General features: G+C 37.8%; 1 protein-coding gene across 2 annotated transcripts in view; it reads left to right on the top strand.

Moving 5' to 3' along the window:
* The window catches only part of ARHGAP15 (Rho GTPase activating protein 15), a 691399-nt gene that overhangs the window by 34003 nt on the left and 634131 nt on the right, over positions 1-23265 (top strand). Inside the window, exon 3 of one of the 2 annotated variants that reach the window (XM_080670352.1) lies at positions 10075-10254. The exons of the other annotated variant lie outside the window; for it this stretch is intronic. Within the exon in view, the coding sequence (XP_080526478.1) occupies positions 10090-10254 (165 nt within the window). The 5' untranslated portion in view covers positions 10075-10089. The remainder of the gene's footprint in view (positions 1-10074; positions 10255-23265) is intronic. 2 annotated transcript variants of the gene reach the window in all.

Here is a 23265-nt window from a genome sequence, read left to right as displayed (position 1 = left end):
TCTAGTGTACCACAATTGATGGGTGATTAGATATTTTTAAAAATACGTTTTTATTGATTTTAGAGAGAGAGGAAGGGAGAGGGAAAGAGAGAAACACTGAGCAGTTGCCTCCTGCTCTGTCCCTAATCGGGGATTGAACCTGCAACCTGAGTATGTGCCCTGACTGGGAATCAAACTGGCAACCTTTTGGTGTGCAGGACAATGCTCAGCCAACTGAGCCACACTGGCCAGGGCAATGCTTGATTAGATTTAATCTGCTTGATGAAGGGCTTCGTAGCATCCTTTGGGAAATAAATACTATACAACATGAAATCCCAGGAAACAGGCAATTGCAGGTTGAAATGTCCTTTTCACACTTGATACTCTTTTCCCAAAGATCAGTGAATTAGTCCGTCCCAGAGAGTGTGAGACTGCTTGTTTTGCCCATGTTCCTAATGCGGTGGCTGTTGAGCAGCTTGTTCTGTCGCCCAGTTTTCTCCGTCAGTGACATTTCATCACGCAGTGCCCTAAGATAGTCACCCTGCTTTCCCTTAATTGATACTTGTACGCAAGAGGCGGAAAATGGCTCAGCATTTCTTGCTAGATTAGGTCAAAACTGACAGAGGAAACAGAGAAGATTGCATTACTTATGCCCCTTATGGTTCTCCTGGGTATCCAAGGAGATTGGCATTTCATAAAATGTCTTATGCTGCCTAAACATAATTACAATGGCACAGACATTGTGTTCCTATTTGCTTTTTAATCTTGACTTCTAAGCTGATCATCAGAGGGAAATTCAGAAGCAGTTCCACCCATCTAAATTTTATTTTTTCTCCTATGCCCTTAATAAATGCAATTGCACCCTTGGACCTCTCATCTTTAAGTGCTTCATTTGTCATTCCCGTGAAGTCTTTACCTTTCTCTTCAATTGCTTGGTAACCAGAAGCATTAAACATGCACCCGGAAGTTCAAAGTAAAGTTTCTAAAGTTCTAGGGACCCCTCCTCCCCCAGATACCTGGGTGTCCTTATCAAATAGATGCTGTGAATTTGATTCTGATTTAAAGTTAACTAAGAAGAATCCATGATAATGCCATTGCTTACTGTGTACTTTTAAGTGTCTAGGGATCCATTCTTTTTTTATTTTTTTAAAAAGAGAAGGAAAAAGAGAGAGAGAGAGCGAGAGAGAGAGAGAGAGAGAGAGAGAGAGAGAGAGATGAGAGAGAAACATTGATTGGTTGCCTCTCATACGCACCCCGTCCAGGCATTGGGCCGGCAACATGGGTATGTGCCCTGACAGGGAATCGAACCCACAACCATTCAGAGCATGTGATGATGCTCCAACCAGCTGAGCCATATCAGCCAGGGCTGGGGATCCATTATTTTGGGTCTCTTTTCACTGTCTTTTGAGATGGGATTATGCCTTAAAGTCATCAACGTTCCTCAGGATCTATAAGAAAAAACTAAAATCTTTAATAGGAATTGCAAGGTGCTCCAATCCAGCCCTAATTTACTCTTTCTTCCTAACTTTCCCACCTAACCATACACCCTAACATTTGTTATGGATGTTCACCCCTCTTTCCCTTAAATATTGTGATCTTAGCCTGCACTGCTGTTCATATCCCTTCTCTGCTTTGGAGTCCTATTTATCATACAATGTCAAAGTCAAATGCCACCTTCACCTTGAAGTTGTCCTAAATCCCATTCTCCATTGCTTTCTCATCAGACTCCATTGTAGACAAGCATGCTCATGTCTAACTCAACCTCTGGTTTTTAATAATTTTTGAAGAAACTGTGGGACCTAGCAAGTCTATTCCTCAGGGTTGAGGCGCAATGACAATTTCAAGTGTAAAATCAGTTGCTTTGCTCTCAAGAGGATGAGTCTAAAAGGCTAAAGGAAATGGCAACGGGATGCCAAGATCTAAGAAAAGATCAAGGTTACCTATTCAATTTTGTCAAGGGCTTATTCTACTAAAAAATATATTTTACTTGTCCTTTTCACCACTCAGGATGCTCACATGCAATGACAATAACTGTGTTACAATTTATCTATGTGGTTGACTTGCCAGACTTTGTCAGTAACTGTGGCATATTGCCCAGATTCCCTGATAGAACTTACTTAAATGCAAAGCCTTATTATCACACTTCCTATATATAACACCTGCCCCTTGAAAGACAATGTTACCCGATGGGGTGGCTTTGGTCAAATTCCTTTACTGTGATCTTCTTTTTTCATTATATTTGACATTTTTGAAATTGAGTTTTATTGCACTCTCTGGAAGTGGTCTGGGGAAATTAGACTTAATAGAGATGTAGAAGCCATAGGGGAAAAAATAAGAAAAAGAAAGTGAACTGGAAGGAAACTGAAATTAAAATGTTATTTTGGTAAATGGCTGCTGTAGTGGACGACAAACAATTGCAATGCAAGTTAATTACTGACCTGTCAGGAAAGTGCAGCACCAAGGTTGTGCCTGCCACACATTACTGGAGCTACCAAGGCCACAAGTCATTTCCACAGGGAAGCAAGCAGACCATGCTCTATCACAGATCAACATAAGATCTTTCCAGGGGTCTGAGTGAATTTCTCAGAGAAGTACTATTTGTCGGTGGAGCTGCCATGACCTCTTAGCAGACCTGGAGGAACAGCGCTTCCCAGATATTCCAGGAAATAAAGGGGCTCATTTCACCACACAGAGTTCCCCATGTGCTCAGGCAGCAGGGATGGTAGCTCCTGAAGGTAGGGGTGACCAGACAGCTCACTTGCCACAGAGTGAACACCTGGTTAACACTCATTGAATGGGAATTCCTTGGGGTATATTCAGTGCTGCTTCTGAGATGGATTTCCTTACGAAATCCTCAGTGGTAGTTATGTCAGGCAAGCGAGCCCTTCTTTTTGGAGAAAGAGTATGATGTACCTAAAGAAATTTGAAACTCAAGGAAAACATTCTCTATTGTCAAGACAATTAACTTCTAAATTCTAATTTCGTGATAAATGCCATTTTTTAAATGAAAAGAAACAAAGGGGTTATTCTAAAATGCAAATATGGCATTCTTCATATTTTAAAAAATTCATATGAACCTCCAAATGTTTAATGTTAGCCTCAGAAGATATGAAATGCATTGCTTTTTATCTGCTTCTCACTAATTATGAAATATCCATAGTTCATGTGGCCCTTAGAAACACTGGCCAACTTGAGGGACACATATTTTTCTTTCATTAAGAAATAAACTTGCTCAAAGACATTTTCCTATGGGTAATGCTTTTCTAGGCTATGTCCACTGGCATTAACTTGTTTCCATAGTTTTCTACTTATATATTCAACAAACATTTATTAAGTCTCAATTGTTTTGTCAAGAAGCACAGGGACATTTATAAATGATTAAATAGTAAGACTTACCTAACATGGTTGTCCTATTACCATTTTAATTCCATTATCTGTCAGATTTCCTTGGGAATTGTTGTAACCTTATTTTTTTCTTACACAGTTTCCACTTGACTTGGAGGTCTTTGACTAAAGCAAGGATGTTTGGGGATGTAGGCCCTGAGTCCTGTTCTGGGACTACTTTTGAATAGGTTGTTGCACCTTGGGAAAACGTCTCTGTATCTCTGAACTTCAGTTTCTCTGCTCTGCATCCTGGAGATATAGCATAGTGCAAATTCAGTATCTCCTAGCTCACAATTTTCTTAATATACTTCCACTTTTAATGATGCTGATGGGAAAGAGATGTCAAAAATTCACTTTCTAACTCAAAAGGGCAAGCTGCTGAGTCTTAGTGTAATTAACAGAGTGCAAAAAAATAATTGACAGAGCAGCTATGAAATTATGATTAGACAGAATATCACATTCACTCCTATTTGGGTATTTGCAGGAACAGTGCGAGAATCAGGCCCAGAACAGCCCAGAACCAAGTCTGTTGAGCAGAGCCAGAGCTTGTGTGGCTCTTACGAAGTGCATTGTCATCACTGCTTCCTGTTTTTAAAACAGTATTGAAAGTGGAACTAGTGCAATACTAGTACCAGAAGCTATTCTTGCTCTTCTCTTGGTACATAAAAATCAGGAAGTCTGGAAATCGTGAAGCCAGTCTTAAGTGATTTACATTTTAATTTCTAACTCAGGGGTATTTATTTGGAGAGTTTTAGAAAATCAATGGATATGTTAGACACATGCAAAATGAGCTAATTCCTTAATATTTTCATTAGTCATTCACCAAGGCTCTATTTGTCTCATGCATCAATGTTTTATTTAATAAAACTGATGATGATGATGAAGATCAGGAAGAACAAGGGAAATTCTGAATCAAATCACATGTGTTTTACATGAAACTTAAAGTTAATATTACTTATAATTAACAAAATGTTTGATGTTACTAAGTTGCATAGAAATACACACAGACAAATATTGATAATACAATCTATTCTACCAAGTCTAGAAAGTTGAAGGTCATTGAAGAATAAAAACCTGGGTAGAACAACAGAATCTAATTTCAAAACTCTGTGAATATGCCTGGAATAATAACACAGAAAGTCTCACACATTGAAGCTCTTCATGGTCTTTCTGAGTACATCCTGAATTTGATACATGCGTTCCTGGCAGCTTAGTTAGAATGGACCCTGGGGTGCGAGGGCTTCTTTTGATTGGAGGTTGGAAAGGCTTTTTAATGGAGTTTGTTCCCCTAGAAACTTCTTTCATGAAGACTCAAAAATAAGCCCACCAAGGTAGGGCCATCACATTGCACAACTCCAGGAGGCACCACTTACCCGAATGCAATGCTAATTAACATCCTACCTCGAGTCACAATACAACCTCCCTCCTAAGTTTACTTAAGGTCATATGTGAAGTTGGCTAATCAAAGCTCTTCCACTGCAAGGTATTTTCCCCACATAACCAAAGAGATTCCAGTTTGAGATTCAGGTAAATGCTACCCCGAGAAGTAAAGGGAAAGTCTGACATTGTGTTGAGTAGTTTAACCATTCCCATCTCAGATACATCTAAGTGATTCATGGAGTGAATGGGTATGTTTCAAGCACTTGGTAAGACAGCATGGGTGATGGAATATCAGAAGTGTTGACCTTCTGATAAGAAGAGGAGGCCTGAGTAGTTGCTGCAGTAAGGACTTTGGCATATAAAATATGAAAGGAATCATAGGTGCCAAGGAGAGGAAGAAAGGAGTGTTAGGACGTGGGTAAAGGGAATATGAGAAATTGAAAGATGGCAAAAAGAAAGGGCTGCAAGCGGGATCCAAATAGAACTTGCAAAATTTGAACTAGAAACAGCCTTAACCGCTTAGAATGAGTAGCTCCTAACGGGGAAGACAATAAATCATCTCTGAACCCACAAGTACAGCAGTTATAAATTCCACAGCCACTAGCACAGCTGTCATTTCAGTCCATCAGGTTTCCTTCCTCCTGCCCCTACCACGGTCCTGGGGGTGGGGGTGGGGGGGTGAGGGGGACTGCTTCTCTCTGTCTTGTGCTCAAATCGCCCAAACAAGACCTTTGTGCATTATGCCAAGGAAAGCCCTCTTCCCACATTCTCTCCTTCAGAGTGTCTAGAATATCAGCCCCTTACAGCACTGGTTGAGTTAGAAGGGGTGGGGTTTTCAGTCAATCCTTTAGCCAGATGAGAGGCAAGCAAGCTGATCAGAATCACACACACTGAGGATAAATGCCTTTTAAAAAATAAAATCCATCATTTGTCTTTTCCTTGAACTTTCTTGGCACTATAGTTTTCCTTCATAACACATTTCAATATCTACCTTATAATCTCACAGTCGTTTGCATACCTTTACATTACGGAGCTCCTTGCCTGAAATGCTCAATCTGCTCTGACTTACCTCTAGCACTAGCTCATCTATTATGCAGACAGCAGCTTCTGTCTGTCCATTTCCTAGTTCCACCTGAGTTGCTCTTCTATCTACCTGGATACAACTCTATTCTCATTTAATTATATATGGTTGCTCTATCACCCTGACAAACTGTAAGACACTTCATTAAAAAAAAAAAGAGTATATCCCGTCTCTCCTATAGTGCCACTTAAGAAAATCTCAATGAATGTTTAATGGATAATTTATATTCTGCTGGTAAGAATCTTTGACAAGAGACTTTGTGTTTTTTTTTTCTTTATTCTTCCCTGAGCAATGTAGTAATGTTCTGCAAAATTATTTATAAATATGAGAACAATCTATACTATCTATACTAATAAAAGGGTAATATGCTAATTAGACCAGGAGACCTTCAGGAGACCGGCCAGGGAGGGCAGTTGGAAGCCATCAGGCCAGCCGGGGAGGGCAGTTGGGGGCCATGAGGCTGGCAGGGGAGGGCAGTTGGGGGTGAGCAGGCCAGCAGGTGGGGCAGTTGGGGGCGAGCAGGCCGGCAGGCAGAGTGGTTAGAGGCAATCGGGCAGGCAAGCAGGTGAATGGTTCGGAGCCAGAGGTCCAGGATTGTGAGAGGGATGTGGGAACAGGCCTAAACTGGCAATCAGACATCCCCTGAGGGGTCCCAGATTGGAGAGGGTGCAGGCCAGGCTGAGGGATAACCCCCGTGCACGAATTTCATGCACAGGGCCACTAGTTATAAAATAATATCAAGTTACTGCCATTGTAGAACAAAATACAGGAAAGCTGAATAGAGAAGAAATGGAGTGCAGGGGATATCAACCAAATGTAAGGATGGGGTCAGAAGGAAAGGGAGTGATAGCTAGAGGAGAGAATGGGGTAAGAACATTGTAGGAGGGGAAGAGATCAACCAAACAGAAAGATCTAAAGAAGGAAGATTTTTAAAATGTTTCCTGTAGTCTGTCCCCAAGAAAACATGTGGGGAAGCCAGATAAGAGGCTTTTTAAGTAGTCCAGCCCTTTAACAGCAGCACATTACTAGGCAAATTAGGAGTTGCTTGTGAAATCAATACAAGAATGCAAATATTGATTTGACAACGAAATTTTTGCAGATTTTGAGGAAGCAGCATGTCCTATAAATGGAACATGGCCGGGCTATGTAAATACAGTGGCTTCATGCTCTTGGTCAGAAGAAAGTGCCTTTGGCCTGAGTGATTTTCCTCACCAGTATTACAAACACACCATCCTTAGAGTTTGAATCTAATGAGTAATATGAAAGCTCAAGCCTTGAATGCACTCAGAGGAGAACCCAGATTTTTCTAGAAAAATTTATATGTTTAATCATAGGTTTCCCCCAACTCATATCCTTGGGCATCAATTCACACCAAACCATTTACATTGTTGCTTATTTGCCTAAAACTACTAAGCTCTGTAAATCTGTAGTAATTCTTCTTGAGCTCCCAGACTTTAAGCACGTCAGTATCGGAAGTGAAAAGGACCCTACAGCCCAGCCTGTGTGTCTCAGTGGTTGAGCGTCAATCCAGGAACCAGGAGGTCACAGTTAAATTCCTGGACAGGGCATATGCCCAGGTTTTGGGCTCAATTCCCAGCAGAGGGCATACAGGAGGCAGCTAATCAATGTTTCTCTCTCATCATTGGTGTTTCTATCTCTCTCTTCCTTTCTGAAATCAATAAAAATATATTTGAAAAAAGAAAGAAAAGGACCCAGCAGGTCACAGCAGTCCTCTGAGCTGTCCCTGCCCCCTCACTATCATTTTTTCCAGTGATGAAACAGCGGTCCATTGATGTGTACAAGATCACAAAGGTGTCCATTAGAAACAGTGCTTCTAAAGTCATGAGGACATTTTTTATGTAGCCAATCTACCATGAACCTAAGGTCTCCATTACAAAGGCAATTTCTAGATTTTCATGCCTTCATTCACCCTTATTTCAATTCACTAAAATACACCCTGAAAAAAAATCATGCTTTTAGTAGTAGCATTTTCATAAATGTCAAAGATTCATAGATTTGCTGCTAAGAAACATTAATGGGCTCAATGATAAATCACAGACAGAATAAAATAAATAAGTTATCATGTACTGGGATATATGAGAAATAACTATATCACATGCATTTACTTTTTAAAAGAAAGGATATATGTATATATATATTAATCTATATCTTATTCTAGTTAGATATAGAGGTAAGATCCCTTATGCCTACATTAGTGGCCAGATTTGATATATCTTTAAACTCTTCTCATCAAAGTAATTGTTATTATATTTCTATGAAATAGGGGGGACAAAATCTTCCTTTATTCAAATTATGTTTCAAATCTTATTAAAAGTGAAATTTTATTCTCAATTGGATAAATTTTATAATACATCACTAATGTAGAAACATAAAAATGAAAATATGAGCAACCATCTGTGAAGAAATTCTTAAAACAGCATTTCTACAAACTACTTTGTGAGGTATAACTGAAGTAAAGTGCAAATACTGAAAGTGTACAATTTGATTACTTTTAAAATATGTAGACTACTAGATAACAAACATATCTATTACTCCCAAAGATTCCTTGTATCCAGTATAATCCACTTCTCTCCCCATCCCATCCCTAGACAATCACTGATCACCTTTCTGCCACTGTTAGTTTGCATTTTCTAGAACATTATGTAAGTGAAATTATGAGCACCCGATAACTACTTTTATTTTTTTGCCTGGCTTCTTTCATTCAGCACATTGAATTTGTAATTTATCCATGTAGTTGTATGCATCAGTTTAGAATTTGTCCATCTATTCATCTGATGGTTATCTGGGTCTTTTTTGGAGAATAAAATGCATACTCTTTTACTTCTTTCTGTACAGTATCCTTGGAAAAATTACTAGTCTCTCTGACTCTTAGTATTCTCCTCTACAGACATGTGTTTAATGTCTATCTCATAGGTTTTACAAGGATTAAGCCACTGAACACATTGCCCGACACTCAGTTGCCTTACTAGTGTCAGTTATGAGGTGACACTTTCCTCCTATTAAAATGCTTTCATTCTTTTCTAATTATTTTAGTGTCCTCTTGAACATTACCATAATTCAAGCCCCATTGTCTGCTCAGCAGACATAGGGCTACCAATGTAGTTGCTTCTTAAAATTTCATCCTTCTTTTGGATTTTATTGGCTTCTATAACTGGTGACAAATTGTTCTACTGTTTATACACATGCCCACGCTAGCTATGGAATGTCTACCTAGGCGGAATGTGGAGACACCAATCAGGCCAGGATCTGTTTCTAGAATCTTAGAAGCTGTGTTTGCATTGTAAAAGTTCTATATTAAATGAGATGATATGTTCATTTGTGGTGCTTATGGGGAGGAGCAGTTGAAAAGAATTATAGATTTGAGGAAGTAACTAAAGCTCTTCTAATCTACCCACTACTACTACCAAAGTTCATTCAGTTCTCTTTGTTTTCTTTTTCCAAATTATTGTTTATTCACTGCTACTTCTTTAAATGTGTACACATTCAATTTTCCTGTCTGGTCAAATTTTGTCTATGAAAATATTCGTATAAATAAATAAATACATAAATAAATGGTGTTGATTTTCTCTTTCTTCACATTCTTTGTAAATATTATGTCCAACTAAGCTACTGAATCTAGTTCAGTTGGCAGATGGTGATGGACAAAAGAATTTTAATGCTCCCTGTGGATATTATAAGTGTGTGTGGGGGGTTTGGGGGGGCACTGGGGCATGCTAATAAGACCAAGCCAACATATTTGATAGACATTGGGACCAGCTTGGTTTGCTGTAATGCCAATTCTTTTCACTTAAAGTTGACTTTATTGACATAGTTATTTGTTCACCAAAAAACAGTGTTGGTAGTCATATGTGGGAGTGGAGTGGGTAACAGATGAAAATGTGAATAAAAAAATAATATACCCTAAAGATGACTAGATAACAACATCATTTCTATATAAGGGAGATTGTATGATATTGCCATTAATTCCTTAATAGAATTAGAAATTGCACAGAGTATGGGCATGTTGCCTATGAACTTTGAAGTCCTCTGGCATGTACAGCATTGTCCAGTAATTTAATTGATTGAAACAATTACAAAGAAATGACCTTTTTATTTACTACTCAGAAAAGTGAAGACTTTATATTTCATTTTTGTACCTTATTGGCTAACAGGAATGTGCACTCCACCAAGAGTTTTTCATGGAAAAGTACACATTTAGAGAATAATATGATGCTTTTTTATTTTACCAGGGATAACACTGTAATATGCAGAAATCTACAAATTCAGATACTTCTGTAGAAACACTGAATTCCACCCGCCAAGGCACTGGAGCTGTGCAGATGAGAATCAAAAATGCCAACAGTCACCATGATAGACTGAGCCAAAGTAAATCCATGATCCTCACCGATGTTGGGAAGGTCACTGAACCTGTAAGTCAATATCCTTAACAACCAAGTTCCCTAACACAAAATTTTGTAAAAACAAAACAAAACAAACAAACAAACAAAAAAACACACAACAACACGAATTAGCCTTGTTTTATTTGTTTTCCTAATGTGCATGAGAAAACTGATTTTGTAATGTATTTTATCTTGCCTACTTATAGTCATAATAATGTCCCCAGTTGCGAGAGAAGAGATGAGCTTAATCCAGTGATAAAGTGGATTTGGAGCTAGACCGAAGAGCACCTTTGCCTCATTTTAAGGGCCTCCACTATCATGCTTCAGTGTCATAAAAATAATGAGGTTATGTTAGCATGTGGTGTTTTTACTTCCAAATATAGTACATCACTTTGAAAAGCCAGAGGCTAAAATTAGCTAAGAATAAACCGAGATGAGAAAAAAGTCTTTGGAAAAAAAATAAAGTGACAATTTCTTTCTTAAAATTCTCCCAGCAATATATAATATTGGAAATTAGGACTGATTTGGAATGAGTGAAACTATTGAAATGGTGTGGCAATTTAAGGTTTGGAGAGGAAGCCATTTTGTTTCAATAATGTGTCATTAGGAAGATTTGAAATAAAATAGTTAGAGATGAACTCTACTGCCAATTGTGTCCCTGCCCCTGCACACATCCTGAGCCACTAAACACACTGATTACAATGAGTCTCCTCTGGTTAATTTTCTTCCATAATGGTGGTAACTTGCAGCTGAGGCCATAGGATGTTACAAAATTATTTATGCAATGTTAGCCACTCTTTTGGACCCCGGATCTATTTTGTTTCTCACAGTGAGAGCAAAAGCAAGAAATAGGTTAGCTGGGGACAGGCTGTGTTTTCCAGTCACCCAGCAGAAACATGTGAGCTATTAATTGTGTGTTCTGTTAATATCACAGGGACCTATGAAATATTTAGCTCCCTAACTGAGTTATTAAATGAGATAAACTTTCTGAGTAGCATGTTACCAATTACATGTATTCCCTGTTTTTCACTCAAATTTCAAGTGCAAAATTAACCCACAATCATCTCAGGCACCTGAGAAATATAGGATTTGAATCATTCCTTCTTCAGGTATTAAAGACAAATTTAGCATAAGGAAGCCAGTGATTATATTTTGGGAGCGAGAAATACACCCTTAGATAAGGTATCCAGAGATGCATTTTTCTTTATTTATTTCTCATTTAAAAGTATTGTCTGCGGGGAGGCACAACACTGCCAGCCTGACTCTGCTTTTGAACCAGCTAAAATGTTCTTCAACTATGAACTTGAGGCAGTGGTTAGAGTAAATTATTGGAATCTCTATAATGTATTATCAATAAGAACTATACCTTTGAAGAAGTTTAAAAGTTAAGTATATTTAATGATGCCTAACATATTTTATTGGCTGTGTTTAACAAAAGACACTATGCCGCAGTTGTTTTTGACAAGCATGAAAACATCACAGCGTGAGACTGCAAAAGGAATTATGGAGAGAAATTACAAGTGATCCATCTCTCAATGAATTATCCACCTCAATAGCCCGCAGAACTCAGCTACCAATTAACACCTACTTTATTACATGTTGGGATGTACTTAATAACTTTCATGTGTTTATGCACTATTACCTTGACTGATGCCTCTTGTACAATTAGGCATAATTGGCATATCAATATGCAAAAGTTAAAAGGATTAACCCTCTTAAAACTAATGAGCATTTCTGTATCCAGCTGCTAAATGAGACAAAATTAGCATTTTTCACTTTTGGGCAGGATTTTATCATGCAGTTTCTCATTGTTGATATTACCTTGTTACATAACTTTAGTTTGGGGGTTTGTATGCTGGACTGCTGGAGAATAAGAGTTTTCCAAAGTTAAATCAGCCATAATTATCCCAGCTTTTGTTTCCTCATTCTTAGCCTGGGCAATATGTATTCTTCGATAAGGAACAAAAATAAGTTACTTTGGGTGATGTGTGCTCGGTGCATAATTATATAAAAAGGGTATTTCAGTGAGGATATGTCATTTCACCAAGAAAACTTGGCTCAGAGATACTGTATTGAAAGCTTGCCATGGCACTAATTTTCTTTCTGTCTCAGTTCTTTTCATCTCTTTTTTTCCATGTACAATTTTCTGACTAGATACTGACAGAATGTAAAGTATTTGGGCATATTTATTCAAACAAGCCTGTTAAAGATATCTGCTCAAGCTAACTAAGAACTTGATCTTTCAGAAGTTGAAGGTTGGAGTGAGGTCAAGGGGGGGATTTTGAACTTAGGAGAAATAGGAGAAAATGTATAATAAAAATGTGTGCACATGTTGTAACAGAGATACATACATTTAATCTGTACAGAAAAAATTAAGAATACTTAGAAACTGTATATATATATATCTTATGCATCCTATTTAATATGCATGGTATATATATATATATATATATGTGCATCCTATTTAATATGCCTGGTATATATGTATGTATGTAACTGTCATGACAATTATGCAAATATGGACTTATTAGAGTACATAATAACACAAGAATCTGACATTATGTTCATAACAATTTAACTTATTACAAAAAGTAATCAAAGGTTCTAGGGTCAAGTCAATTACATAATTTTGTCATTAGTTCACAAATTCATCTTGTTTATTTTGTTCAATTATAACTATGTTCAATACAACTGTGAGCTCAGAACACAAAATAAACTTCTCCTATATGCCTGATAAGAGCCGATTTGTTGGTGTTTAAATCTAGGAGCAAAAGTTGGAAATGTCAATATAAACATTAATTCAACCCTAAGCCCTGCAAACGTAGGTGAATTTACTTGTTAAATTAAAAGTTTTGATTACCTAAGTGCTTCAGGGAAGCTTTTCAGTGACCAGGTATCGATACTCCATTACTATTTTATTGGGTGGTATGCATCATTTTCCTTAAACACCAAATAATCATTTTTATGTGGTTTATAAGATCAATGCCTTTTCAAAATTCAAAGAGGTCACTGTAGTACCTGAGGAATATTGGCGAGGGAGGAAATTTGGACATGGGAGGACTTGGTTAGCAAGAAAATTGCCTATCTGTGAGCAAGATCTGGAGACCTCTGCTTGGTGGGGAAAGAATGTTCTTTGGTCTCAGTGGTTTGCTGTCTCACCCTCAGTACTGGAGTGAGCCCTCTTAAAGGTGGACTGCTATTTATTTACCAGAATGTGCTACCCACAGAAGCAGAAAGCTTAGTGAGTGTAAATGGGGCAAGTGAAGTATGGCTCTTTAAGGGCTAAAAAGGCTAGCATGCAATCCAGCAAATAAATAGCTAATGCAAAAGGTTTAATGTGGCGTTGATGTTTTTATAAGAGCGATCCTCCAACCTAGTAGACATTTTAGAATAGATATTAATGAAGAGTTTGAATAGTTGAAGTCAGGAAACTGCAGACATAGGATTTGCAGGCAGGAGTAGTTTCAGTATTTAATGCTGGTGGCTTAAGCAGCAACATGTATGAATATTTACCATTTCCATCTTGTAAACCCCACAGAAGTGCATTAATTCATTCATGGCCATTATGGACAGGGAAATATCTTTCTATTAGCGTTCAGATAAAGACTTAGCTTGAACCATTGCTAAACATTAACACATGAGATTCCTTTTGCTTCTGTTAACAGTCTGGGCTCCTTCGTGTTCCTTTTTAATCTATTATAAGAAAAAAGAGGAAACAACTTTCTTTTGTTTCTTACTGCTGTGATTATAGGATACTTGCCAAAGTTGTGGCTAGCCAAAAAGGCAGACATAAAAATTGCTACTAAAAATATAAGCCTTCTGTTCAGTCGAGTTTTTGAGAAATATTATGTGACTGTATGACTTGTCCATGTTTATTTCAAATCAAGCTTATAGTTAGGTTTGAGGCTTTGTTTGTATAAATTGTCCTGAAGTGGATCCTGATATTTAATTAAAATGACACTAAATCACTTTGAATTGATAAGACTTGGCATCTCAAACAAAGGTAATTGCCCGTATTGGTTTTGTGCAAAAATAGCGCCGCTTGGAAAATGTGCAGCCAACACAGACTGTCAGCTCCATTTATAGATCAATATGTGAAAACCATTGATCAGGCAGGCATGGATAACAGTAACACTTTGCATTTATTTGTTGTTTTTATACCACATTAAGGCTTACAGGATTATAGGCTTCCTAAATATTTTGACTTCCTCATAAATATATGATCTGTTGCATGTTAATTAAATGAGAGTCTGCAGCCATTTCTAAAATTGTTTTTAGTTTGATGATTTCCTTTTATTGCTGTGGATTGTATGATCTGGAAAAGGATTAGTTTCCTTCTGCATAAAGATTATTAAAGCTCATTTTAATGTGTCCTACTTAATGTACGATGTGGCTGCCTTTTTACTTTGAAAAATATAGATACAGACAATTATTTTCTCTTAGCGAGTGGCTGATTTTTTATTTTTTTTATTAACTGGGTAATCTCAGCACCCAGGGTAGAATTATTTTCTGACATATTTCGCACACCCGGTAGATAACGGGTCTTCTCAATTTCTCCTGATAGAATTTGTTTTCTTTCTTTTTATCTAGCTCTGTATTACAGGCATCTGATTAAACATTATGTAGAAAATAAACTGCTCATCTCAATTAAATTCCACACACACACAAGTATAATTTGAATTCTGTTTTTCTGATTCAACAACAAACCTTATGAGCTGTTGTTATACACTGCATCCCGCAGTTAAATCTTCCTTATCTCATCAATGTAAGGACAGGGTTTTGTTCCTAATCTTTATTGGACTATTGCTATGACATTTGTAAGGCATTTTGGTTTATAAGGAAAAGCTGGAGGACAGTGGAGTGTGACTCTCCATAGATCCAAGCTTCAGATATGACTAAGCAATAATGTGTCTTCCACCGCAATTTTCTTTGCCACTGAGAGGTCAATTTTGTTGAGAAATCTTTTTATATCCTCCATATACATCAGGAGTGCTGCTTTCAACAAAATACATGGCCTTTTCTGTGATATTAAAACAATAATAAAAGAAGATTTCAAAATCAGGAAAAAAAATTTTTTTATTAAATTCAAGGGTTACCTAAGGTATGGAGGTTTCTGTAGAGCAGACAAAAATAGTTTATTAGCCTGCATTTTGACTTTTACATAATATGCCCTGATGGGGGGGAGGTGGGAGAATAAAAAAACCACCAGAGATTGTTTTCCTTGTCTTCACCATCCCATGTCATCTCATGCTGTGAAAATCTTTAACTCTGTTTACCAAGCACAAATTGGACTTGTCAAAGGTTCAGAAAGTTTACAGCAACACTGTAGAGCTGGTACTTCAAAGAAGGAGCCAGGGCTCCCGGATTCACATACATGGCTCTGACTTTTCCATTTTACCTTGAACACAGCTACATTTGTAATCTCCTACAGATTGAACACGGTGCTGAATGTACACGAGATGAGATACATTTTTTAAAAAGTTAGTCCTCTGATTACTAATTTGAATCCAAAACTCTAACCTTGTTAGCATCTGGACTTATTTCCATAATAACAACCCCTTCAGAACCTACAAAGTAATGAATAATTGACAACAAATGAAATGTTTTGATAGTTGTCGGCACAAAGCATGTTTAATGTTTTGTGTTGCTTCCTAGCTAATTATGTAGATGACACATTTGTCAGACCTTGACTGCCATTAGAAACGTGTTTCCAGAGGGGAGAAAAACAGGCTATTCATAGAGTAATTAACTAGAATGCTCAATGACCTGTGAGAGATTCAAATCGCTGCCAGTTCAGACATTGTTTTGTTACAGAAGCAGAGGGGTAATTAAAATTCCAAATTACAGTCCTATGATGGAGCATTTGTTTGTTGACAGTATACTCTTACTCTAGTTTGTTAATTCTTTTTTAAATTGCTTCTAATCCATTTTATAGCTTTAGGAGTTCCGTCTTTGAATTTACTGACAACTAATATTATGGTAAATTGTACTTCAGTGGAGGACTGAGTGCCTGACAGTTTCCAGGGAGCGCAAGGTGGGTGGGATAAAATAGCTCCTTCCTAGACTGGCATATCAGGTGCAGTCAGTGGGAATGCCACTGATGGGGAACATCTTGTTAAACACTGCTTTTCCAATTCTGCATCAGGGAAAAACATTCGAGTAGGAAATACAGAGATTAAAAGGAAAGCAATGATGAACACCTAAAATGGAGAAAGAAACCTAATCTCTCAACAAGAAATGATTGATGAAGGGGCTCTGATACCAAGAGGGAGGAGAGAGGAGTTAGGGCTGAGGATGATTTGGGGAAGCGTGTTGAGTTCAATGCTGAAGATACAACAGCTTGTAGGGAAGCTCCCAGGAACCAAGCAAAATAAGGGCATGTTTTGCAAAAGTACCTTGCATCTCAGGTGAATAACAAACTGCAGGATAATGGGTATCAACCATGAAATTTTTCAAAGAATCATTAGCATAGTTTACAGATCTGGAAGGCTAACAGCTGAAAAATCCAGCTCAAGTGAAATAGTTATTTAGTTTGCTGAAAGTGAGAATATAGTTTTATTAAAAAGACCTGACAGAAGTCACACGGTATTTGATGCAGGCGAGCTGACAGAGGCATCCAGTGAGCGTTGATTATCCCGAAGTCACTGTCAGCTAGGATTGATTTTCACTTTCTCCGTTTATGTAACGGTTCCTGTAATACAGCTGACCTCGAATCACGTTACCTTGTCATTCCTCTGCATGGATCAAGAAGAGATGAGCTGAAAATAGCTAGACACTGACCTTGAACTTGCCAGAAAAGTGAGAAGAGACTGCGGGGGTTTTCTGTAGTTCACGTACAAAGATGAAGACAAACTGTTCCTCTGTCGAGTTCGCTATAGCAGCACAAGGGGGCAGAGCAGCACTAGAGATTACAGGTAAAACAGCTTCTGCACCAGCCTGAAAGGCTCTGAAATACCAAATACCTTCTAGTACATATATACATCTCTATCTCTCTATATATACACATATATACAGAGGTCTCGTTTTTACATCTCAGTGTAGACATAAAGGAGAATTACTGATGAACGAACATCTTGGTTCCCCCGATATTCATAGTCAGTAATCTAAAAGTGTACATTCTAATTAAAAAAGGTTACCTACTACTCTGTGTGGCAGCAACCATGCTATGCCAGTAAATTATTTGCAGTCTCTTATTAATTCATATAATACACTTCACTCTTTTTTTTTAAATATATTTTATTGATATTTCACAGAAAGGAAGGGAGAGGGATAGAAAGCTAGAAACATCGATGAGAGAGAAACATCGATCAGCTGCCTCCTGCACACCTCCCACTGAGGATGTGCCCGCAGCCAAGGTACATGCCCTTGACCGGAATCGAACCCGGGACCTTTCAGTCCGCAGGCCGACGCTCTATCCATTGAGCCAAACCGGTTTCGGCTACACTTCACTCTTAAGATAACTTTGGAACCACAGTCAATGTTATTAAGAGAGTTCTATAGCAAATTCTCAAGGTGATGCATGTCATTTTTAGGTACAATTTTAACAGAAGATGGGAACAGTCTTTTTATATTTATTAAGTATCAAGCCCCCAAATTAAAATTGGATAGTGTTATATGGTAATGTGAACCCACAGAGAGGTAACAAGTAAGCTGAAATATGATGTCTACCATTTGATTTATATTTGTCTATACCTTGTAGATTGTCCTGTTTTAATACTTGCCTCAGTTTTCAAAAATGTCCTTTAATAGATCATCATTATAACCTTGATTAATCTAAAACACTGTAGTTGACCTGGTACTTTGCTTGCTAGCACTTAAGCAAAATCATTGTTGTACTGATGTTGAATGTTTCTCATAAGTGGCACTCCAAAAACTTGCCAAGTGAAGCAGAGTACTGAAGCAGGTTGAGAAACAGAAGAAGAACAAACACTGACATGATTATCCCTCAGGTTGTAAGTGCCTTATGTAATGGCAACATAGTATCTCTGCATGGGTGGTGGCATGGTAACACTGCAACCTTCCGCAGTAACATGATCCTTTCTTGCATAGAATGAATTCTTTCTGTATGTGTGCACACACATACATAGATACAGTATACTGGGTGCATATACTAGTATAGTACATATATCCTATATAATAAAAGGCCAATATGTAAATTGTCTCTTCAACCAGGAGTTCGACCAGGCAGCAGGGCAGGCCAGCCAACCACCTGTGGCCCCTCTCCCCGGCCGGCTCATCCCAATCAGCCCTGATCGGGGTGGGCCGGCTGGACCCCACCCGTGCACAAATTTGTGCACCAGGCTTCTAGTACATATATACATCTCTATCTCTCTATATATACACATATATACAGAGAGAGATGTATATGCTGTTTATATATTTGAGCTCATTTTTACATTCTAGGAAAAATAACCACATACATTAAAAAAGCTGAAATATCAAGATTGCTTCAATTCTCCTTGTCTGCAGATAGACTCAGGGCAGTGACAATAATTTCTGAGAAATAAGAAGAGTTCTCATTTGTTTCAAGGATGGAATAAGTAGGAGATCATTCTGTTTCCACAAATGAGGTTGAAAATATTCAGAATACCTGTATTATCGTAAGGATCTATACCTAGTTTCAGCCTCAGGTAGAGAAACTAGCTTTGTGCTTCAAGCATAAGTCTTCCAACATAGGTTTCCATGTGAGAGTGTGTGTGTGTGTGTCAGAGGGGTGGGGATGGTGTGAATTGATAGCTACAAAATTGGTATGTCTTATTTAAGGTCTTTTTTGTTTGTTTGATTTTTTGTTTATTCTCACCTGAGGATATTTTTCCATTGATTTTTTTAAGAGAGAGTAGAAGAGAGGAAGGGGAGGGGAGAGAGAGAAAAAATAAATAAAAGGGGAGAGAGAGAGAGAGAGAGAGAGGAGAGAGAGAGAGAGAGAGAGAGAGAGAGAAACGTCGATGTGAGAGAGACACATTGATTGGTTGCCTCCTGCATGGGCCCTGACTGGGGCTGGGGATCAAACCTGCAACCCAGGTACGTGCCCTTGACCAGGAATCAAACCTGCGACCCTTGGGTGATCAGGCAGACACTCTGACCACTTAGCAACACTGGCCAGGGCTAAAATTGATGTCTTTGAAGGCAATTCTGAGGCATTCCTTTAGAGGCACACTTTGCACTCCTGCTCCTCAGAGTGTGCAGAAGACCTCTGGAGTGTCCTCTCCCAAATGGTAGGAAAGCCAGCCCTAATTGGTTGATTCGCTTCTGTTTCTGAGGTCAAGGCAGACATAAAGGTGCTGGCTGCAAAAACACTTCCCCAGAGTTGGTTTTCCCCTCCCTTCAGCGCATAAGGCTTTTAATAAGGGACTCCAGTCCCTGATGTGTTCAGATTCCGTTTATTGTTACCATCTGTTTAATTACCCTCTCAGGTTTGTGTTGGGAAGCATGAAAGTATTTTATCCAGCCTTTGAATCCCTGCGTTCCTAAAGAGATGTGGGTAAAGTACTTGTCAGTTTTCAAAAGGCATATTAAAAACTTATCAGCAGAACCATCTCCAAACAATACCAAGTAAGGAAAAGGCAATAATTTTTACATGAATGTGTCTTGTAAGTAATTCGCAAATGTACAGTGCCACTCTCTCCCAGCCACAATGCATCTTCTCTACGTGTAATCTCATAGGCTCCTCCTTTGAGGTGATGGATTTTTATGATTCCCATTCACTTCCAATGCACTGGCAGTAAGTTTATTGGGGAAGAGATATGGGATTTCAATTATAACAGGGTGTATGGTTGTCAGATGTCAAGCAATTTCATGGATAAAGTAAGAGAAATCATATACAAGGTGGGATATAAACAGGTTTACATTTGTGAGTATGCAAAACAGAGAGTTTATTCTTGTATTATTATTTATTAAGTATTATATTATTTTTCATATGAACAACTGTAAAACTACTTTTGCCCCACCCTGTATATCCTCAGAAAAGGACAGAAGAATCTTTGGAGGAAGGCAAAAGACAAACAAACAAACAAACAAACAATCAAACAAAAAGACAGCTCAGGAAATCCAGAGTTATTTTATTCTTTTTTCACTTTATCCTATTTATTATTATTATATTCTATCTTTTTTTCTTTTATTAGAGAAGCACCAGCATGTCGTTTCTGGTGGCCCCTACCGTTTCCACGGTATGGTGCATTTCCCACGTGCAAATGACATTGATGACAAAAGTTAAACTGACTGATGCAGACCTCTCACCCACTATGTCTAAATTATTTTATTTACTAGCATTTGGGTGCAATAAAAATAACATAAAATGAAACAAAAACAAATTTGAATGTTTAAGTTTCAAAATGTTTTAGATGTCTGACTTTGAAAACCAAAATATATAAATTATCAGGTGATTTTACTTTCTAAATCAAAGAAGCCAAATGACTGCTAATGTTTTATTTATTTATTATCATTTAGGATGTGATTTTAATAAGTGAGCCACATTTTCCCCCCTGAGGTTCCAAGATGGTATTAGATTAAGAATGTCTTTGAAAGTGTTCAGAAATGGTAGTCTTGCTGTTAGATGGGTGCCCTTCTACAGTATCATACACATAACAAAACAGATACTGTTTTCTCTGTATCCCTCTGTGTAGAAACCAGTGCTGTTCATGCCTCATGATCTTACATTATTTCTGTGGGGAAGAGAAATAGTGATGACACTAACTTTCCTCCATTGCTTTTGGACACCTGACCTGCTTTCTTTCCCACAGGCTAAAAGGAAGCTACAGTCTTCATATTTCCAATTGGAAGGGACATGTGTCTCCTTGCATTGCATTGTCTTGGCTCATATCATGGAGCACAGAGTGACCCAATAGAGGAAGACAGGAAAGCAAAGTGACAGTTTTGTTTGCTCAAATATAAACGCCAACATCAAAACACGGAGGCAAGTCCTAGAGGCCCACCGCCAGATAACAGGAATTAAATAGCAAGAGCTGTTCTGGACTCAAAATGTATTCAAGGCATAGTCTATAATCAGCAGTGAAAGGAGACGGAACAAATAGGCTTTGTTCAGGTAACACAAACTGAGCGTAACTTCTGTTTTCAAGATCCATGAGAAAGTGATTCTGGCTGATACATGATAATGCATCACCCACTGTGGTCTTACCTATTGATCATAGCCTGACAATGGGTAACCTTTCATGGCAACTTCCTCTTTTACCATGAATTATTGACAGTGTTAATGCCAATAACGCATGATCAAATAGATGGGAAAGAAGTTTACATTCCTGGATGTGCTATCCTTAACCTCCATAGTTAAAATAAAAAAAAAAAAGAAAAAGAAGGAAAGATAGAAGACATTTTTCTTCCTGTCTTGAAAATACTAATGAATAGCTTTTACTTTCACACAGATTATTAATGTGACATCCTTATAATTCTCACCTACAACTTATTTTGGATAGTAAAGAACTATATTTAAGCTAATTTTATAATTGTTATTTTTACCCTAGTGTTCTTTATCTTATATAATACAAACCCTTGGAAATGTTACTCTAATGGTGTGTCCTGAGGTCCCTGCATTAATCATTTCCTGCTCACTGAGTGGTCATCACCCCAATCCTGCCTCTGTTCCTTTAAGAATTCCCAAAGTGGGAAAGAAGGCAAGCAGATCAACTACTTTCATACATTCATTCATTAGTTCATGCTTTTATTCATTTAACAGATATTTATTGCCATCCATTATATGTAAGAGCCTGCTTTGAAAGCTGAGGACACAAAACAGAAAGATTCTCTGTTCTGTTGGAGGTTACAATCAAGTGAGGTACACTCCTTATCCTGGGATAGCCCAGGCTCAGCCCCTTCGCTTCCTAGACCTCATCATTGTCTCTGCCAGTACCTCCTCACTCTCAACAATTGTATTAGCAATATGTACTTTACTTTATGACACAAATATTGTACACAGTGTTTAAAATTGGCCTGTGAAATAAATAAAAAATCTTCACTCTTTTTTCCTGTAGATGGATTTCTATGGATTGTAAATCTCAAATATTTTTTTAATTTAAAATTGTGGGATTCCTACCTTATTTTAACCTACTTTAAACTCTATTTGACATATTTCCTTTGTCGTGTCTCCTTTGGCATATCCAAGTTATTAAAGTACTTTCTCTGGTAACAAGTCAAGGTGCAAGTATTCTTATCTGGTTACATTTTATTCATTACCCATTTTTATTCCCCCTTCCTTAGTCTTGATGAATTTATGATAAACTTTTAAATGAGTCCATTTTTTAATTAAAATTAAAATGTTAGTATGTTTGTTTGCCATCTATGACTGCTTATGCTTTCAAAATGAAAACTGAAAACAGGCCCAACTTAGACTTTTACAGAGCATGCAAAATTTTCACCAAGTTCTTGACTATTAAAAATATTTATTGGATATTTGCTGTTGGTGTCAGGCAGAACATTGTCCTCCAAGGAGACTTGTGGAATTTTTGTGATGTTGATTGTGGAAACAGTAACCTAATTTACAAAACCTATGCAAGTAGTCCTTATCATTAGTGCTATTCTTGTCTATTCAAGAAGAGCTTGCCATCACAGCCCTTAAAACGAGTTGCCGGCCATGATCAATGCGCACCTGCATTAAAGCAAGGGTGACAGCACTGACTGTGAAGCAAAAAGCAGAGCACATAGGCTCAGCTGGCAGGATGAGCTACTTTGCAGCTTACTCCATCCTGAGAAATAAAGAAAAACAAAGGGAAAGAGGAACTTTTTGAAGAGTAATTTCTTCAAATTCAACAAACTAGGGCCACAATACAGTAAAATCCAGGTATTGAAATGAACCAAGGAATTAACTAGTTTAAAGATTTAGCTCTGCCCAAGGCAAGTTGATTCTCAGGTCTTTAGGATTACATGACCATGCACAAAATAGGCTCTTTTGAGGCCACACAATTCCTTATTTCTCTCAACTATGTGTAATTGGTAAGCAGTTTTGCTATGATTATGGACAAGGAAACACAGATCAGATTCTGGATCCATAAGAAGAACTAATTTGCATCTTTTGACTATGAGTCTGAGCTT

The sequence above is a fragment of the Plecotus auritus genome (genome assembly GCF_963455305.1).
Source record: "Plecotus auritus genome assembly, chromosome: 5".
Classification (NCBI taxonomy): Eukaryota; Metazoa; Chordata; class Mammalia; order Chiroptera; family Vespertilionidae; genus Plecotus; species Plecotus auritus.
This window is presented reverse-complemented; position numbering and strand designations above follow the sequence as displayed.